General features: G+C 37.4%; 2 protein-coding genes across 2 annotated transcripts in view; both read left to right on the top strand.

Annotated features, from left to right (window-relative positions):
- LOC149260858 (disease resistance protein Roq1-like) overlaps window positions 1-17,354 on the top strand; it is a 137,937-nt gene extending 120,583 nt beyond the window's left edge. The window contains exon 3 of the transcript XR_016258330.1: window positions 16,988-17,354. The gene's annotated coding sequence lies outside the window, so the exon portion shown is untranslated. The remainder of the gene's footprint in view (window positions 1-16,987) is intronic.
- Window positions 13,366-17,354, top strand: LOC149260857 (disease resistance protein Roq1-like). Its single transcript, XM_089421159.1, has 2 exons — window positions 13,366-14,188; window positions 15,639-17,354. Exons 1-2 carry the CDS (start codon window positions 13,656-13,658, stop codon window positions 16,480-16,482), a joined length of 1,377 nt encoding a protein of 458 aa, XP_089277285.1. The 5' UTR covers window positions 13,366-13,655; the 3' UTR covers window positions 16,483-17,354.
- Window positions 17,355-19,226: the final 1,872 nt, after the last annotated feature.

The following is a 19,226-nucleotide window of genomic DNA, read 5'->3' as shown; positions in this document are numbered from 1 at the left end:
AGTGCTTAGAGCTTGGTATAGTAGAATCGACAACTACATGATTAAGAATGGATTTTGCAAAAGCAACATTGAGCCTACCTTGTACACAAAGGTAAATGAGCATGCAAATATTTTTATTTTTTTCTTATATGATGATGACATGATTTTTACAGTTGATTTTGAGTTAGATGAATTTAAAGCAACCATGACGAAAAAATTTTAGATGACAGATCTTGGTCTCATGAAATATTTTCTTGGCATAGAAGTTGAGCAATCTGAAAAATGAATTTTTATTTGTCAAAATAAATATGCCAAAGAATTTTTGAAAAGATTTAGGATGAAAATTTTCAAACCTGTCCCTACACCAGTTGCAACAGGTGAAAAGTTAAGCAAGGATGAGGAAGGATCAAATGTCAATCCAACTCTATTCAAAAGATTGGTTGGCAACCTCATGTATCTCATAGCTACAAGACCAGATATCATGCAGGGAGTGTGTTTTATTTCCATATTTATCGAGACTCCAAAAGACACACATTGGAGTGCAGGAAAAAGAATTCCAAGATGCATCGCAGGAACTAGAGATTGTGGCATAATGTATGAAAGCACATAAAAGAAGGATTTGATTGGATACACAGATAGTGATTTTGTAGGAAGTTTGGATGATAGGAAGAGAACTTGTGGTTTTGTGTTCCATATTGGTTCAGGTGTGATTTCATGGGCATCTAAGAAGCATCCCGTTGTGACACTTTCGTCAGCAGAAGAAGAATATGTAGCAGCAACATCAGCAACATGTCAAGCCGTATGGTTAAGAAGAGTATTTGATGGACTCAAGCAGAAAAAATAATGATCAACAACAATATATTGCGACAACACCTCAATGATTTCACTATCCAAGAATAGTGTGTTTCATCAAAAGAGAAAGCATATTGATACTAGATATCACTTTATTAGAGAACTTGTGAGCAATGGAGAAGTTCACTTGAAGCCTTGTAAATCTAGTGATCAATTGGCTGATATATTTACTAAGTCATTAGCAAAAGATGTGTTTGAGTTTCATAGAAGAAAACTTGGGTGTTGTAAGCCTAGCTGAGACATAGATCAACAAGCATGTTTGAGTTGTTATGAGTCAGTCTGAGTTTAGCGGTCGTAATTAAGGGAGAGTGTTAAAATAAGCTAATTACTCCCGCATGAGAAGTTGGCTAAAGTTAGAGAGTTAGTTAACTGGGTGATGAGTCATGTCGAGTTAATTCATAGTCGAATTTATAGTGTGTGGTTGCATGTCAAGGCAAGTCGCTAGTTGGAAAGGGTTAAATACCCTTCACCGGGTTCATTGTAACAATCAAGTTTTGTGTGATCAATAGAAGAGCCGCAACTCATGTGTTTTGGGTGAATTTTTGTTTGAGCTTCTCTGCCTTTCCAATACATAGTCCTATGGAGATTTATGTCTCTTAACATCCTACATGCCATGATCACTTGATCATAAATATTGGTTGATTATCCATCTAAAGGCTACATCATTAATAGCGCCAAAAGAAAAGGAACAAATGCACTGGTAGCGCTAACGAAGTGCATTGGGGAATTAGTATATAAAATAAGATTTTGGACATTTTCCCTAATCAATTAGGCACATCGTCTGGAATTTTGCGTAGCAAAGTGAGCCATTCAAGTTATTTCATCACCTCGCTCAGCATCTGTTGCAGTTCCATTGATTGAAGATTCAATTAACCAAGTTAATTGTAGGAAATCATTGGAGACTATCGGTTAATGACTTATGCAAGCTTCCTTTCACCTCCTAAGTATAGTTCTATAGTAGGCAAGGTGACTGACTCACTCGACAGGACTAACCTTGTTCAAATTCATTAGTGTTTGAGCTAGAATCATTTTCCATTAATAGCTCTTGCCATAGTAGGAAAGCATGTCCCTCCTTGTTTTGTTGTAGGTCAATGAAGGCCAAGTAGACTTGATCTCGGAAAGGTGGTTGTTGTAATGAGTCTCGTTTAAGGGCTATGATGTAATCTACTACCTCTGTTAAGATAACGGGCATGTCCAGTCCCTGGATTTCTGAGATGAGCGTCCAGAGTGTTTCCAGACAGAAAGTTGCAGTGCCTTCTGCTTCATTGTCGTAATTATTCTCATAACCAAGTTTTACAAACCGAGTTTGTTAATCATTTCTTGTGTCTCTACTATGTTTTGATAAACATGGTTAGAGGTGATTTCCATGGTGGAAAATCGCTCATGCAATATGAAACCTCCCTTTCAATAGACCTAATAATAGATTTCAAACTCACCGTTGTTTCATTTTAAATTCACTATGCTTAGTAACATTTGCATACCAACCAAGGATCTAGCCATATATTCTCCAAATTGTTTCAGTAGTAGCAAGAGATAATTCATTTTTGATTCCAGACATTAGTCTCTTGCTTCCAATTCACCCCGGCTTAGAGATTCTTCTCCTCGAAATAAATTCAAATCATGACAAAATTCCAATGGACAAAGCCAAAGATAGCCATGATTTTAGCATAAATTCTCCAAGGATGCTTTACAGATCCGATTCTCCACCTACAACTCATAGGTAGATGCATGCCATACCTTCATTCAATTGTAGTCATGGCACGAATTAGAAGGCGGTTTATGAGGACACATGGGCTTCACTTGGGGAGCAATACCATACCACATGCATTCATAATGGGGGATATATATTGAGGAAAAAATGACATAATATATTTCAGGATATAGTAAGGGGTAAAGGGTTTTTATATTGGTAGGTCTAAAAAGTGCAGCTCAAATTTAATGAGAAAATACAAAGGGGTATAAAAAATGTCAATGAAAAAATGGATACCTACAATATCTAGTGAAAGTATCTTAAATTAGGAAGGTGTATTGGGTTTGTATTGGTAGGGGGTAAATAATGTGATTTTAGATTTATTTTCCAATATTTATGCAAATTAAGGGTATTGTTTAGTATGGCATGAACACATGTGATATGCGAGAGGTTCGTTGAGTGAAGCCCCCGTTTTTGAAGACAATTGTGTCTCGAAAGGAAAAGTGCTTTTAATCCTGTGATTAAGAGGAAGAACAAGAACAAAACCAAAGAGTTTATAGGACAAAACAAAAGGGAAAACTTGGTTACCTGTGGTCTTGAAGTTCATTCTAAGGTCATCATAGAATCACCTGCATTTCCGAGAGACTCTCAAACAAAGAGACTTGAATATGACAATGTGTTCAATTATCATTCCATTTCTTCGCCAAATTGTATAGACTTGCTTCAGTACTTAGGTGCGATGCAGACCAAGGCCCACAATGAGGATATGAGGTATTATTCTTTAGGGATATGGATTAAAGTTTGTTCTAGCAGTTAATTGTGATATGTTACATTATTTCGCCTTGTGAATTTTTTATACCATACAAGTTTGAGGATTGATGTCAACGAGAAAAGCTCATTACCTCTTTTGAAAGCATTAATTTGATTGTAGTGCAAGATTTTGTAGTCAAGTCTATCTTTGAAAGAACAAACAAACTAGGGAGAAATTTCACGAGTAAAGAGGACATCTTCACAGATCATAGAGGTTCCATTATAGAATGAAGACAACCCTAGTGTGTCTGCAGAGATCTTTGAGTGTAGAGCTTTGATTGTGCGAAGCTTTCCGCACAAGAAAAGCTTTGCACAAGTATAACAAATAGCTCATTGTCATACATTTCATTGTGTTGGTAAATGTGTAAGTGGAGGGAAATGTCAAACTTGCAATAAATATTTATTCTAGTGCCTCGAGTTGCGTATACTATGTAAAAGTGTCTTCATATAAGATTATTTTACATTCACCATTGCTTGTGCTGGAATGTGTAGAGATTTGTTTGTGTAAAACTTTCTGCACAATGAAAGCTATGCATAAGCAAACCTCCGCACAAGTCCCCGACCAACAACCACATACATAATTGAATAGTAATTATTCACTCATTTCTTTCCCACCCGGCATAAGCAAAAACATCATGTGGATTTCCATCCCCTTATACTAAGGAACATGTTTCAAATTTCCAAGTGGCCCACAGAAACAACAAGAGTCACCATGCAAAAGCAAATGACAATATAATTCGAATAGGTTTAAACAAATAAAATTAATGTCATTAATATCAATATTATTAATGACATTATATTCCAACATTATTCCTAGTATTTCATTGTCTATCAGTATATTAATGTCATTTTTTTTAGTACTGAAGAAGCTTCGACTTAGTCGTACGTAGAATCCTTTTCAGGATTATTTAACATAATTATGTCTTATGAATAGAACCCGGGTGGGGAAGTTATCATTAAACCCTTCCAACAACCCAGGCTATAATTTCATTCTTGCATTGAATATTGTCACAAAAAACGAATAGGTTATCTTTAAATTCTGTAGAATAAAGTATTCAAATTAATATCACAATCTAACTTATAATTTCCAAGCATTTATGAAATATTAGCTCCTAAAATAGTTTCAGGGTACATACCATGGCAGTCAGGTGGGCGTCAAACTTTCCTCTTGGAAAAGTCCACCTAACACTGAAATAGGGATAAGATGTTCTCACTTCTGATCATAAATGTTGTAACCAACTTCTCCACATGGCCATTTAGATGTTCTGTTCAACGTTTTGTCCATTCAACATAATCGTTGTAACTGGATTTACAATGTTTTTAATGAACCAATTATGCAAAGGTAAATATAGCCACTTGGCCAACTAAGGAGCGGAGCTGCCACCACACCTAACGTAATTGAGAACATTCTTCTCGATTCTTCCTTCTCTCCAGATGAGATACACACGAGATGCATGTGTGATTCTTGGAGGTGCGAGATGCATGTGCTAGAAAATATCTCACAAGCAATAGCGTATAAACCCTGCATTGGCAAATAATTTGACCATTAAATTCCAACACTAGACAACCAATAGTATTAAGAAGTTGTAGAAAGCTTTTCTGTTTGAGTTGTCCCCAATGATAGTGTTCTTTGTGAAAAGGAATTCAGTCGGCTCACCATATTTGTAAGAAATATTTATGCTTCTGCACTAATATCCAACTCTCACGGTATTTGTTGGAATACGTTAGGGTTGTTTTATAAAGTATGCAATGTGTAACCTGCAATTATTTTCTTCTATTTTATTCTCAGACGCATTGCCAAATAATTTGGCTATTAAATTTCAATAGACCACCAGCATTCTTGATAAATAAAAAGTTTCTGAATGCTTTCATGGTAAATCTTGATGATGGACATTGCATTGGATTTCGACAAGGATGCAAATTTGGAACGAAACAATGAATTGTTTAAACGACCTGCAAAGTTTGTGTCATCCCTAAATTTCCTTGTATAAATAAAATCACCAATTTCTCATGGAGTTGTAGGAAAGTGGTAGAAACAAATTTTGAAGGCTGTTTCTGGGCATAGGGATGGCTATGTTTCATTTAAATCTCATCGTCGTCTGGCTTGTGATTTTGGGAACATTTCAAATATATTTTTTCCTCCTTTTCATTGTTGAGTTTAAGAGGGATTGTACCCTCTACATTTAGTACAATGAATTAGAGATTTGTTTGGTCTTATTGGTTTTCTCTTTCGTCTACGTAAAATACTTGTAATTTTATTAGTTTTGGCAATATTGGGAAGTGCAGTAACATAACAATGTTAGTCTCAGATGTGTTAATTGAATTAAATAAGTTGAATAAGAAGTTTCAAGAGGATCATGTTGATATTACATCTATTGGCACTACTCTAGATGTTTCTATCAGCATGCTTCACAAACAATTTTTAGGAAGCAGTTTTAGGGCAAGTGCAATCCACATATCCTCTTTTCTAATTAAAGCACAAGGGGGACCCTTGAATTTGTGGATAACACAGGTATGGTACATTTACATCCATTGAGGTTTGAAAGTTTGCCAAAGATGCAAACATCAAGGACAATAGATGATTGTATTCTTTTGGGAAAATGTTTTGTTATGAAGATGATTGAATCTCTAGATAGGACTCCCAAACTAAAAGATGGTTGAAATGTTTATGTCAAAAATTTAGTGTTGGGGAATCACCTATTGTAGATACTGCTAGATGTTTGGGTGAAATGGATGAATTTATTTGTACTATTTATAAATCATACCCCTAAAAACATATGTTTGGAGCATGAGATCTATGTGGAGATGAACCTAAATGGTATGAAGATTTTCCATATTTGATGCAATTATAGCAAACAATTCTTGTTATTCCAACAAGCACAACAGTGTGTGAAAGAGGCTTCTCAAAATTAAACGAGATTAAAAGCAATGATAAATCAAGACTTTCATTGGAGACGCTAGATATGTTGATGTTCCTCTCTTTTAGTGCACCTCATGCTCTAAATGAGGTAGATTGGAATGTTATTTATGATGTATGGAAACAAATGAAAAGTAGAAAGCCTTTGTCATTGGGCAAATAGATTGAAATTTTAATGATGTAAGTCCAAATATTTTTGAAAATCATATAATGAATTAAAGAAACATTTGCTTAGTTTTTTTTAAAATAAAATTTGAGAAAAATCTTTCTTTATTCACTAGTTTTATTGAAAATTTGGGGTATTTTGATGTAATCGCAATCTAATTTTTTCAAGGTGTACAGGTTTAGAAGGGCATTACTTTATTTATGCACCTTTTTAATGAAGGGTTTATTTACTTTACACTTGTCAATTGAAGTACATTTTTTTTAACCTTTCATCCTTGAAAAGTTAGATGAATATATACTCTTCCAAATGAAATTGATACCAGTCCTTCAAATTTGATCACTCTCATCTTTATGAAAAAAACAAAATGAAACCACTTTTCTAACCATTGGGACCATTATGACACCATTATGACATCAGATCACTGAGTGTCCTTGTCATCTTTATTTAAAAAAAACAAAATGAAACCACTTTTCTAACCATTGGGACCATTATGACATCCAATCAAATTTGATCACTCTCATCTTTATGAAAAAAACAAAATGAAATCACTTTTTTGACCATTGAGACCATTATGACATCAAATCACTCAGTGTGCTTGTCATCTTTATTAAAAAAAACAAAATAAAACCACTTTTCTGACCATTGGGACTGTTAGCCCCTGAGGTAGAGGGCTGCTACTTTTAGCAGAAATGTCCCCTCTTTTAGCTCTGACGGCCACATCTCCTCTTGCTCCGCTTTGGCCATAAGCCGTGTTATCCCTGAGGTGCTGATCCAAACAGATCCAAAATGGATCCAAGAACTCTCTAAGTCTTTAAAAAATCGTTTAAAATATCAAAATAATCATAAGATAAAACCCTACAAAAGGCGGAAAAACACTATCGGGAAATGAAAACATAGAGAAAATATTGAAAAACAAAGCAGCGGAGGCTTGAACTATGAATGCACAGCAGTCGTCAGATCTGGCCGATCAATGGTCCAGACCTGATCAGAAAATCGCAATCGGCCAGTACAACAGAGCGCTCACCAAACGGCCCAGGGTTATCGCGATATGCGATTGCGATCACTCACATTGCAATATCGCATCAGAGTTTCATAGAGGAGTTATATATATATATGCGATGCGATAAAACCCGAACCTGAAGAGGTTTGGGAATGAAAATGTATATTGTTTCAAGTCCGGAGGAAGCCATTGTTTTGTTATTTTCAATGTTTTAAACGTATTTCCAAAATACAAAGGCAAGCCTTGGAACAAGGCCGAAGCAACTTGCGACAACGATTGAGGACAGACCCGATAGGAGAATAGACCATATTTAAGGAATTTTGAAGTCCGGATGAACAGTGTTCACGGCGGATTTTCACAGTTTGAACACATTTCTCTGTGTAAAACAGAAAGCGGCCTATTTTAGGGATTTAAAAGGCTAGATGCACTCATTCGGACAGAGGCTGGGAGATAGAGTTCCAGGAGACAGATGGCCGGAAGGGGAAAAGCCATAGCACGATGCAACCGAACCAACAGAAGTGATCATGGAGCATCACTGGCATGAGCAAGCCACCTGAGAGCGTAGCGAATTTACCAAAAATTGGTTACTATGTTGTTAGAAAAAGAGACCTCTGAGCTCATGTATGTCGAGTTATGGCATCAAGTGGTTAAAAAGACACAGGGGATAGATTAAGACACCTTGAGCCTCAGAGAGCCCAAGGGCATTGTAAAAGGGCTATAAATGGCTGAAAGTTAGAGGTATTAGAGGTTCAACTTTTGGAGACTATGGAGACTCTGTTCCTCTCAACGTCTCATCTTCATTACAGTAATACAAGCTTCTTTTGTTGTTACATGTTCAATTTTCATCTTCTCCTCTATTTTAAGCTTTCACTTGAATAGGTTATTCATGTTTTTCTTCTGTGTCTAATGCCAGATAACTATCATCTTATCTCTGTGTTGATAAATTAGATTTGCAAGTTTCATTTACTTTCTGTAGCTAGCCATTCATATATCTTTATGTATGCATATGCTGGTACAGTTAGTATTCTCCATCTATCCATTCAATCTATAAGCTATTGAGCATTAGTGGTCTAAAGCCTTGTTAAGCTGAGGGTGTTCATGTATGTCTGGCGTGAAAATAGAGTTGAAACAGTTATCTGACTTGATCCAAACCTTAATCCATTCCAATAGTTCAGAGAACAAGATTGAAGATTTATATGTTACCAGGCATCTTCAAGCTACAACCTAGGAGAGCTTCCTGGAGTGCTAACATAATTGGCACCATTGCTAGGGAGAGGAGACTGGAGCTCAGCTTCCCTGGGAGATGACACAGATCCAGCTTTGATGATAGACAAAGTCTAGACACTTTTTCGTTTGTAATCATCTATCTAGCGACTCTACTGAAGGACAAACCTCTTGGCGACTCCACTCCATAGTGCTGGGTCAATTTGTGAGGCATACATGGAGAAATCCTCAGAAGCCACAAGCTGACCCAGGACCTGACCCTGAAAGAATCATCAAAGAAAGAAAGGCGTTGCAGAAAGGAGCATCAGGTTCAGGTAGTTCTAAACAATATTCTATATCTCTTCAGGAAAATCCTGTAATAGAACAAATACATGTTGAGAGTATAGCATCTAATACTAGCAGTGAAGAAAAAATCTTAGGGATTCATAAAGATCCTTATTCTTTAGGTTCTCCTTTTGTTGTAAGCCCAAAGGAAGCCTCTCCTCCTATCCATCATACTCCTTTAGTCTTATCAGTCACTCCTCAACCCTCTGTCATTCAGACTTCCAGTACCCTTATAGCCACCACAACTATGGTAGGACCACAAGCACCTACCAAAATGGAAAGAATCATAGCTGCTAGGTATGGACCTCTAGTACTGCCCACTCCTTTGAATGCCATGCCTACTAGAGAATATCAGAAGTATAGGCCTAAGTTCACTGGGACTGAAGGTGTTACAGCTGAGGAACATCTTGAATCATTCTATAGCTATGCTGATAACCTGGACATTAGTGAAGATGATGTATGGATGAGAGTCTTTGTCCAAAGTCTAGATGGAGAGGCTAGAAAATGGTTCAGAGAACTGACCCCAAGGTCTATAGCAGATATTGAGGCTTTAGATGATGCATTCCTAAAGCATTGGGGGAATAAGAAGGATCTACTCTACTACTACATCGAGTTTGGGAACTTAAAGAGGGAAAATGGTGAGTTGTTGTCTGATTTTAATAAGAGGTTTAGCCGCATGTACAGCAAGATACCCGCTGAAGTAAAACCCACCACTACTTCTGCTAAACTCACCTATGCCAGTGTCTTTGATTCTGACTTCTGTCTACTGTTGAGGGAGAGACGATGTGCTACCTTGGCTGATATGCAGGATGCAACCTTGGAAGTGGAATCAAACATCATGGCTACAGAGAGGCTTAAGGGGAATGTTGATAGAAGGAGACAGAGGGGCGAATCTTCATCCTCTTCAGATCCTAAGATAGATAAAATGACCAAGATGATAGAGTCATTAGCCTCTGAAATCTCCAAATTAAAGGTTGAGTAGCACTCTGGGAAAGGAAGAGTTCCTAATACCTTTGCTCCTAGAAACCCAAATCCATATAGAAGAGCTAATGAGCAGTTGCAGATTTTGCAAAGAAGCAAAGATGCCAATGAAGACCAAAGGGTAAAGACCCCTTTCCAGAATGTAGTCATGGAAGAAGACCAGTTTGAAGAAAATGATGAGATCCATTGTCTTGAAGAAAAAGGCAGTGCCTCCTTTTTGACCTCAGCTACCTATGAAAAGTCATTATTCAATGACCAGATCAGCCAAGAATGGGATGGTGAAGCTGTTCTGCAAACTGAAGATCGGCACAGATATGATTTGAGGTCGAAAATGAATAATGCCCAGGAAACTTCTGTTCAAAGAGCTGCTGTCCCTGCAATACAGCAAGCTAAAAAGTAGAAACGACTGACAGATGATCCCATCATCCTCAAAGCTCCAACTCACGAGGTAAGAGGACAACAAAAAGAACTGGGATTCCAAGTTGAAGTTTGAACTATGGGCTGACAGAGTTACCAACAAGAAGTCCATAGGAAATTCTCCATTTAAGCTGGTTTATGGCGCTGACATTGTTTTTCCTATCCAGTTGATTCTCCCTGTGGCCAAATTCTTACAAGAAGAACAGAATGAAGAGAACGACATGGCGAGGAGAATGAGTAACTTGGTTGAATTACAAAAGATCAGAGAACAACTGGTTGAGAAGTCAAGAATTCATCAGAAGAAAATAAAAAAAAACCTTTGATAGGAAGGCAAAAATGGACAGTTTTTAGGTTGGTAACTGGGTTCTCAAATGGGATGCATTGAAGGAAAAGAAGGGCAACCATGGTAAATTTGATGCCTTATGGATGGGACTGTTTGTCATTACTCAAGTTCAGATGAACAGTACTTTCATTCTGCACAATTTGGAGGGGGAAGGTGTTTTTGATGGCCCAGTAAATGGGCGGCTTTTGAAACTTTACTTCATATGGCCTTTAAGGCCTTAATATTGTAATAGTTTTTTTAGTATTTGCTTTTTATACAAATAAACTCCATGCCTAATGGAACACTGGGAGATAAGTTTGTTTGGGTTGTTACTGGAAAGTCAGTAGTTTGCAGTTCTTGAAACCTCACATGGAGGCTTTCATCCCTAGAAGGAGCCAGTGTTAGCCCCTGAGGTAGAGGGCTGCTATTTTTAGCAGAAATGTCCCCTGTTTTAGCTCCGACGGCCACATCTCCTCTTGCTCCGCTTTGGCCATAAGTCGTATTATCCCTGAGCTGCTGATCCAAACAGATCCAAAATGGATCCAAGAACTCTCTAAGTCTTTAAAAAATCGTTTAAAAGATCAAAATAATCACATGAGAAAACCCTCCAAAAGGCAGAAAAACATTATCGAGAAATGAAAACATATAGAAAACAGGGAAAAACAGAGCAGCGAAGGCTTGAACTATGAATGCACAACAGCCATCAGATCTAACCGATCAATGGTCCAAATCTGATCGGCAAATCGCAATCGGCCAGCACAATAGAGCGCTCACCAAACGGCCCGGGGTTATCGCGATATGCGATTGCGATCACTCGCATCGCAATATCACATCAGAGTTTCACAAAGGAGAGGATATATATATATATATATATATATATATATATATATATATATATATATATAGATATATATATGCGATAAAACCTGGACCTGAAGAGGTTTGAATGAAAATGTATATTGTTTCAAGTCCGGAGGAAGCCATTTTTTCATTATTTTCAATGTTTTAAATGTATTTCCAAAATACAAAGGGAAGCCTTGGAACAAGTCTGAAGCGACTTGCAACAGCGATTGAGGACGGACCCGATAGGAGAATAGACCAGATTTAAGGACTTTTGAAGTCCGAATGAATAGTGTTCGCGACAGATTTTCATAGTTTGAATGCGTTTCTCTGTGTAAAACAAAAAGCGACCGTTTCAAGGATTTCAAAGGCTAGATGCACTCATCCGGACAGACGCTGGAGACAGAGGTCCAGGAGACAGATGGCCAGAAGGGGAAAAGCCACAGCACGATGCAGCCGAACCAACAGAAGTGATCGTGGAGCATCACTGGCACGAGCGAGCCACCTGACAACGCAGCGAATTTACCAAAAATTGGTTACTATGTTGTTAGAAAAAGAGACCTTTGAGCTCATGTATGTCAAGTTATGGCATCAAGTGGTTAAAAAGACACAGGGGATAGATTAAGACACCTCGAGCCTCAGAGAGCCTGAGGGCATTGTAAAAAGCCTATAAATGGTTGAAAGTTAGAGGTATTAGAGGTTCAACTTTTGGAGACTATGGAGACTCTGTTCCTCTCAGTGTCTCATCTTCATTCCAGTAATACAAGCTTCTTTCGCTGTTACATGTTCAATTGCCATCTTCTCCTCTGTTCTAAGCTTGCACTTGAATAGGTTATTCATATTTTTCTTCTGTGTTTAATACCAGATAACTGTCATCTTATCTCTGCGTTGATAAATTAGATTTGCAAGCTTCATTTACTTTCTGTAGCTAGCAATTCATATATGTTTATGTATGCTTCTGCTGGTACAGTCAGTATTCTTCATCTATCCATTGAATCTATAAACTATTGAGCATTAGTGGTCTAAAGCCTTGTCAAGCTGAGGGTGTTCATGCATGTCTGGAGTGAAAACAAAGTTGAAACAGTGATCTGACTTGATCCAAACCTTAATCCATTCCAATAGTTCAAAGAACAATATTGAAAAATTATATGTTACCAGGCATCTCCAAGCTACAACCTAGGAGAGCTTCCTGTAGTGCTAACAGGGACCATTATGACATCCAAGAACGTGAAGTTATCATCAATGCCAATTGTTTTACATATGAATGAGATGCATAACATTTTTTATGCCAGGATATGCTTAATCTTGGAAAATGATGTGTGAGACTAGCGAAAAGAATTAGTGCCAATAGTAACGAAGCCACGATTTTGCCTTGAAAACAATGGCAATTTGACACAATTTTGAAAAAATCTAGTAGAGATCCTTGGAAATCAAAGTCATTGTTATGAAGCTTCAAGATATTGGGTGCCCAAAAATCCTTGATAGTGTGAATCCATTTCCACCATAAAAAAATAAGTCAAACACTAAAGTTAGATTTTTTGTAAATTTTCACCTCAAATTCTAGTAATAATTTCACCATATAAGCAAAATTCTGACCTCCCTCCTTACAGTAAGCCAGAAAGCCGTAGGAAAATGAAATCTGATCTGCTTTATGTCCAATCAATGCGTGGTATTGGTTCCGTGGCAGGATTCCAAAATTCAGTGGGAGGAAATTCGTACATCGGGTCGGTGGCAAGATTCCGAAACGATGAAATTCCTTTGATCTTTAATGCTTTATCTTTAATCAATGCGTGGTTTCTGGTCCGTGCTAAGATGCTTTATGTCTAATCAATGAGTCAGAAAAAAAGCGCGGTGCGAGTAAAGTCCCATCAAGTAAATTAGCATTTCAGAAACCAAACAGATCTGATCAGTGCTTTTTTGTTTTCAATTGATTGGTTGAGTATTTAGCATTTCAGAAATCAAACAGATCTGATCAGTGCTTTTTTGTTTTCAATTTGATTGGTTGAGTATTGAGACAGAAGGTAAAGGCGCAGATACTAGTTACACTGAGAGAGTGAGATCATACAGGTAAGGGCGCATTCCCAACCTCTGCAACACATCTTCAATCTTTACTTCTTTGTTATTCTCTATCCAATGGCCTCCTCTTCAACATCCTCTTCCTCCCCGCGAGGCGAGAACGAAAGCTATGTGTTTGATGTTTTCATCAATCACAGGGGCCCCGATGTCAAGAAAACATTGGCCACCGATCTCTACCATCGCCTTTGCGCACATGACTTGCTAGTGTTTTTAGACCAGCAGGAATTGCGCGAGGGAGGGAATATAACCCCTCAAATTGAAAGCGCCATTAGAACAGCCACTGTGCACATAGCAATCTTTTCTCCAAATTATGCGTCTTCAAAATGGTGCCTGGATGAGCTCGCACTGATGGTGGACTGCATGTCAAATTTTAAGTCCACCGTTATCCCGGTTTTCTACGGTGTCAAGCCTGCAGAGCTTCGCTGGACGCAGGGCGGAAAGGGAGTCTACGCTCAAGCCCTACGCGAACTTCAAGCGAAAAAAGATGTTGATGGTCGACCAAGATACGACTCCAACACACTTGAAAAATGGAGGAAGGCTCTCTCTGACGTTGCAGAAATAAAAGGTTTTGACACAGAGACTTATAACAGGTGAGAACACCACCCCTCCATGTAAATCTTAGCATTTAAATTTGCTGAATTGATAGATTGATGGCACCGTACCTAGGCATTTCTGCACAGTGAAGTAGGCAGACTTGCCGCCACTTATTATCGGTTTGCATTTTATTTTGAAAGGGAATGAAAGCAGCGAAGATGATTTTTGCACACGTGGTAGCAATAAATCCTCCTGTAGTAAGATCAATAAAATCTCTTGGAAAAATAATTAACAAATAAACAAATATCCCTGAGCAGAAGAAGTAAAAACAGAGCAAAAGCAAATGAAATTCATAAAATTGTCACAGTTATGATGAATACTGTTAGTTAGATTCTTCGAACCTGAAAAGCCAAAAATGCATAATTTCGTGCTTCAATTAGTTCCCAGTCTTCTAAGGCATGCCAAGCGGGGGAAGAAAATGTGATTAAAACCTCTGATGGATGCAGATAAACCATGTAAATAGGGTTAATCACAAAGGTCATCACCTTCACCATTCACGCTCACTCCCCCAACCCCTCCACATTGCCACAAACACGAGCACCACCACCATGACCACCACAGATCTGAGCACAAACACAAGCTCAAATGCAAGGGCAAATTCAAGCACCACTGACCTCACTATTTGCCACACCACAAACATCACAGATTTCACCATTCCCCGCACCACAAACATCACAGATTTCACCATTCCCGCACCATCATCATATAACTAATGACATTTTCAGCCCCTTCCATCATAAACATCATGCCGCGTTTTACTGACATGCTGCTCTACCCCACCATGGCTTTTTCAATCACCCCATTTCTACCACTCCACATGAGGGCTTATAAGTTTCGTGACTCACACACACTTTGCTAATATTCTGCACTACAGCTTGTTTATCTACAGGAAAGGAATAATCAGTACTTTTAGACTTTGGTTGCTTCTCTACAGGAAATGGATAATCAGTACTCCTAGACTGTAGTTGCTTAGGCGGGAATCAGAGCCATAAATACTTCAGATCATTGAATACATTTCACTACTTTGTATATGTATCAGGCATTGAACTATATGTAGCATGCCATGGAATGTGTATTTATTTTATTGTCTTTGAATTTAATATGTTACTCAATTTGTGCACATGAATGTATGTTTCAATTACTTGTATGGAAAATGCTGGCAATCGGTTTTTGTTTGCATCTTTCATGGCAATTTGGAAAATGATCTCTTAATACCAGCAACAAATGAGTGCGCCCTATTTGTCTCTAAATAGGGTTAAATTGTTAATCATAAAGATCAAAGAAGATTTAAATTACATATCACTCAATTGTTCAGAAATTCTTCTTCCCCTTCATGTTTCCCAGGCTTTACTGAGCGCTTGTATTATTTGTTAGAGATCTTTAGTACTGCCCTTCCAGTTGAAACCGGTTCTGCGTTGCTCAACCGCTGTTCATGTTTGGTTTTAGTGTGAAAACAGGGGTCAACCTTCCTGTGGTAGAGCAGCTCCTTCAAGACGTGGTGGAAGGAGTGTTGAAAAATGTTAAAATACCGCGGTTTGTGTCAGAATATCCAAAAGGCTTGCAAGAAAAACTAAGAGAATTTGAAACCAGAGTATCACTGCAGTGGGAAAGCGGGGAGACTAGAGTTATAGGAATTGTGGGTCTTGGTGGGGTTGGCAAAACCACCCTAGCAACAGAGTTCTATAACCATCAAAGATCAAATTACAAACGATATTGCTTTTTAGAGGATATCAGAGACAATCCTTTAACTACTTTGCAGAAATACCTACTAAAGGACTTGACTCAAAAGGACATGGAAATACGCAGCATTAATGAAGGTAAAGGAAAGCTCCGAAGCCATCTCCCATCTTCTGATTGTCTCATTATTTTAGATGATGTGGATCATATTCAGCAGTTGGAGGCATTACTTTATCCAGCCAGGGATGTCCTTAAAACCGGTAGCTTAATTTTAGTGACATCCCGCAATAAGGATGTTCTCACAAGCTCAGGCATCCCAGAGTCATCCATATACATTCTGAAAGGCCTCAATCGACGGCACTCGCGAGAGCTCTTTTGCTCGCATGCGTTCGGCCAGCGTCATCCCCCTGTAGAGTTTGACAAAGAGGTTGAAAAGTTTTTGGATTTCTGCCATGGATTACCATTATTCATTAAAGTGATTGGGTCGCTTCTTCGTGGCAAAAATGATTTAAAACTTTGGGAAGCACAATTTCGTAAAATCTCCAACTATGATATACAAGGCAGGCTAAGTGCGACTCTCTGCCGTGGCTCCCAGACTCGATTGGGAACTTAACGAAACTCCGAATTCTTGACTTGGCCTATTGTTCCAATTTACAGATGCTACCCAATGTTGAGCCGCTGAGTTCGTTGGAGAATCTTATTGTGTTTCAATGTCCCCAACTGCAATGGGATGCTGGAGTAGTCGAGCAGCTGCGCAGCGATTGGGAGAAGGCTTTATTGAAGAAAGCTGGCGAGAAGTCTCCAGTGATGAAAGCTCCAGTGAAGAAGGTTCCAGCAAAGAAAGCTAAAGAAAGCAGGCGTTGTCTAACATTATACCGTTCCCGAGGTTTTGGCCGAAATTTGTTGACAAGTGTGTTAGTTAAATTTTGTTCACGGTACAATATGTCTCATTCCAACAAATTTCTTTTGGGTGAATTAAACAGCAAAATATGTCCGGGAAAATATTACAGCACTTTCATCATTACAATCGTGGTCAGGTGGCATTACGCTGCCTTCAGAGCTCTGTCATTAACCTCCGAAGGCATTTAATTAATCATAAGGTTTGCATTTTATTTCAGGTGGAGTTTTAAAACTTGGTGGCACAAGCAGGAAAAAGGACCTATCAGTCAGTTACTGCAATGTTGGATGCTACAGAACCAATGATTGGGGATATCTTATGAGGAGAGAATAATTGCCTCAAAACTTGCAAATATGATCTGATTTAGCATAGCTTCCCAAGAATGGGGACATTTTGATGCATTGCATATGATTTAGCATAGCTTCCCAAGAATGGGGACATTTTGATGCATTGCATATGATTTGATTTTACAGAGCTTTGCAAGAATGTGGGTATTTTGATGCATATTTCACATTTTGAACTCGATTTTGGTGGTTGATAATATTTGGGTGTTTTATTTATGTTTTTAAAAAAAAATATTGAAGAAGGATTATTATATCTAGAGGGGTTATTTAACTCATTACATAAGAGATGTAATATCTTGTATGTAATATCTTTTCTTATGATTCTCTCAAATTGCATATAAAAAAAAAAAAAAAAATACAATAAAATAATTAAATAAAATTGAAGTAAAATGGTCAATTTACACTTTAAGGTGTTTGGACTCTAGATTTTGACAATCCATAGTTTTTTCAATAATATTTTTAAGAATATATAATTCGGGATCTCCCAAGTGTAGAGGGATCAAATCTCTTGAGGTGCAAACTTCTTTTAGAGTGAAAAGTGATTTGATCTTTCTGAGCACTTGGTAAATCCTAAATTAAGATAGTTGGTATATTTAGAGAACAAACATTTTTTTAAAGGTTTGAAGATATAAAGTGTTATTGTAAAAATTCATTATATTGATTTAGAGTGTTATTGTAAAACTTCATTTATTGATTATAGAGTGTTTTTGAGTGCTTTTGAGTAGTAAAACCCGACTCTATGGTCTGTGATTGAGACTTGTTGTTCAAGTCCTCCTTGAGTGAACAGTGTAATCTAGTCGACCAACCAGACTACAGGGAAAGGCTAAAGGTCATGTCGAACTTTCCAAAAATCCAGGGTATAAAAATCAAGTTTCTAAATGGATTCAACCTTCTAGTGTTGATGTTGAAGGAGATGTTATAAGCTTGCAAGATGAGAAACCCTCAGTAATATTTGGTCCTAGTTATGATATGATTGATGAAAATGTACAACTATTTTATGTGACCTTAAAAGTTCATGATTTTCTGTTATACAACTATATGTTATATTCGGGGGCTTCCCATAATCTGAATCCTAAAGTGATCATGGATCAACTTCAATTACAAGTTACTATACCCTATCATGATTTATATACTTTTGACTCAAAGAAGGTACCTTGCCTTAGACTTATAAAAGACTTAGTTGTCACCCTAGCAACAATCCCTATTAAGAGTGTAAAATTAGATATTGTAGTTACAGACATTCCTCCTAAATTTGGCATGTTATTGTCTAGATCATGTTGTTCCAAATTAGGAGGAAGTCTGGTAATGGACATGTCTTAGGCTAGTATTCCTATATATGGAGGTGAACAAGTAATAGTATACAGGGAGGTTAGATTCATCAATAGTATTTGTAGATTTGATCAAGTAAGAAATCATACCATTTATGCAGTTGACCAAGATTTTGGATGTTTCACACTATCATCAGATAATTTACAAAACACTCAACTTACCATTGAACATATGGTGGATAAACCTGAGACTGTCAAAATTGATATTTGGAAATTATACGTTGATGGAGATTTTTCAAAAGAAGGTGGTGGAGTTGGTATTGTACTTATTTCACCAGATGAAGAGAACATAACTCAATCCTATAAGTTAGAATTTGATGTTATAAACAATGTATTAGAATATGAAGCTTTACTTATAGGATTGGAATTAGCTAAATGTCTTAAAATACAAAATTTAAGTGTATTTAGTGACTCAGAGCTCATTGTTAAACAAGTCAAGAATCTTTGTCAAACAAAACATCCCAAACTTAGATCATATAGAAATGAGGTATGGGACTCAGTGGATAATTTATTTCAGGCATTTAACATCACTGCTATTCCAAGAAATGAAAATATTCATGCAGATTCTTTAGTTGTTTCAGCTAGTTCTTTTAAAATTCCCGATCAAATACAGTTACAATATCAGATTCAAGTAAAATACAGACCATAAATTCCTGATAATCTTAAATATTGGAAAATATCTGAAGATGATGAATAACTAAAGCCATTTTTGAAGGTAATTGATGAATTTTCATTCTTACAAATCGAAGAACAACTTGATGATAAAGCACTGAATAATGAAAATGAA

Source organism: Pinus tabuliformis, chromosome 6 (assembly GCF_031772625.1).
Source record: "Pinus tabuliformis cultivar Carrire ecotype Pingquan chromosome 6, CPIR1, whole genome shotgun sequence".
Lineage (NCBI taxonomy): Eukaryota > Viridiplantae > Streptophyta > Pinopsida > Pinales > Pinaceae > Pinus > Pinus tabuliformis.
This window is presented reverse-complemented; position numbering and strand designations above follow the sequence as displayed.

Excerpts from the sequence above, each read along its gene's own strand:
- LOC149260857 (XM_089421159.1), top strand. The coding sequence starts at position 13,656 with ATGGCCTCCTCTTCAACATCCTCTTCCTCCCCGCGAGGCGAGAACGAA. Across the intron at positions 14,189-15,638 it reads GACACAGAGACTTATAACAG|TGTGAAAACAGGGGTCAACC; the intron begins GTGAGAACACCA and ends GTTTGGTTTTAG.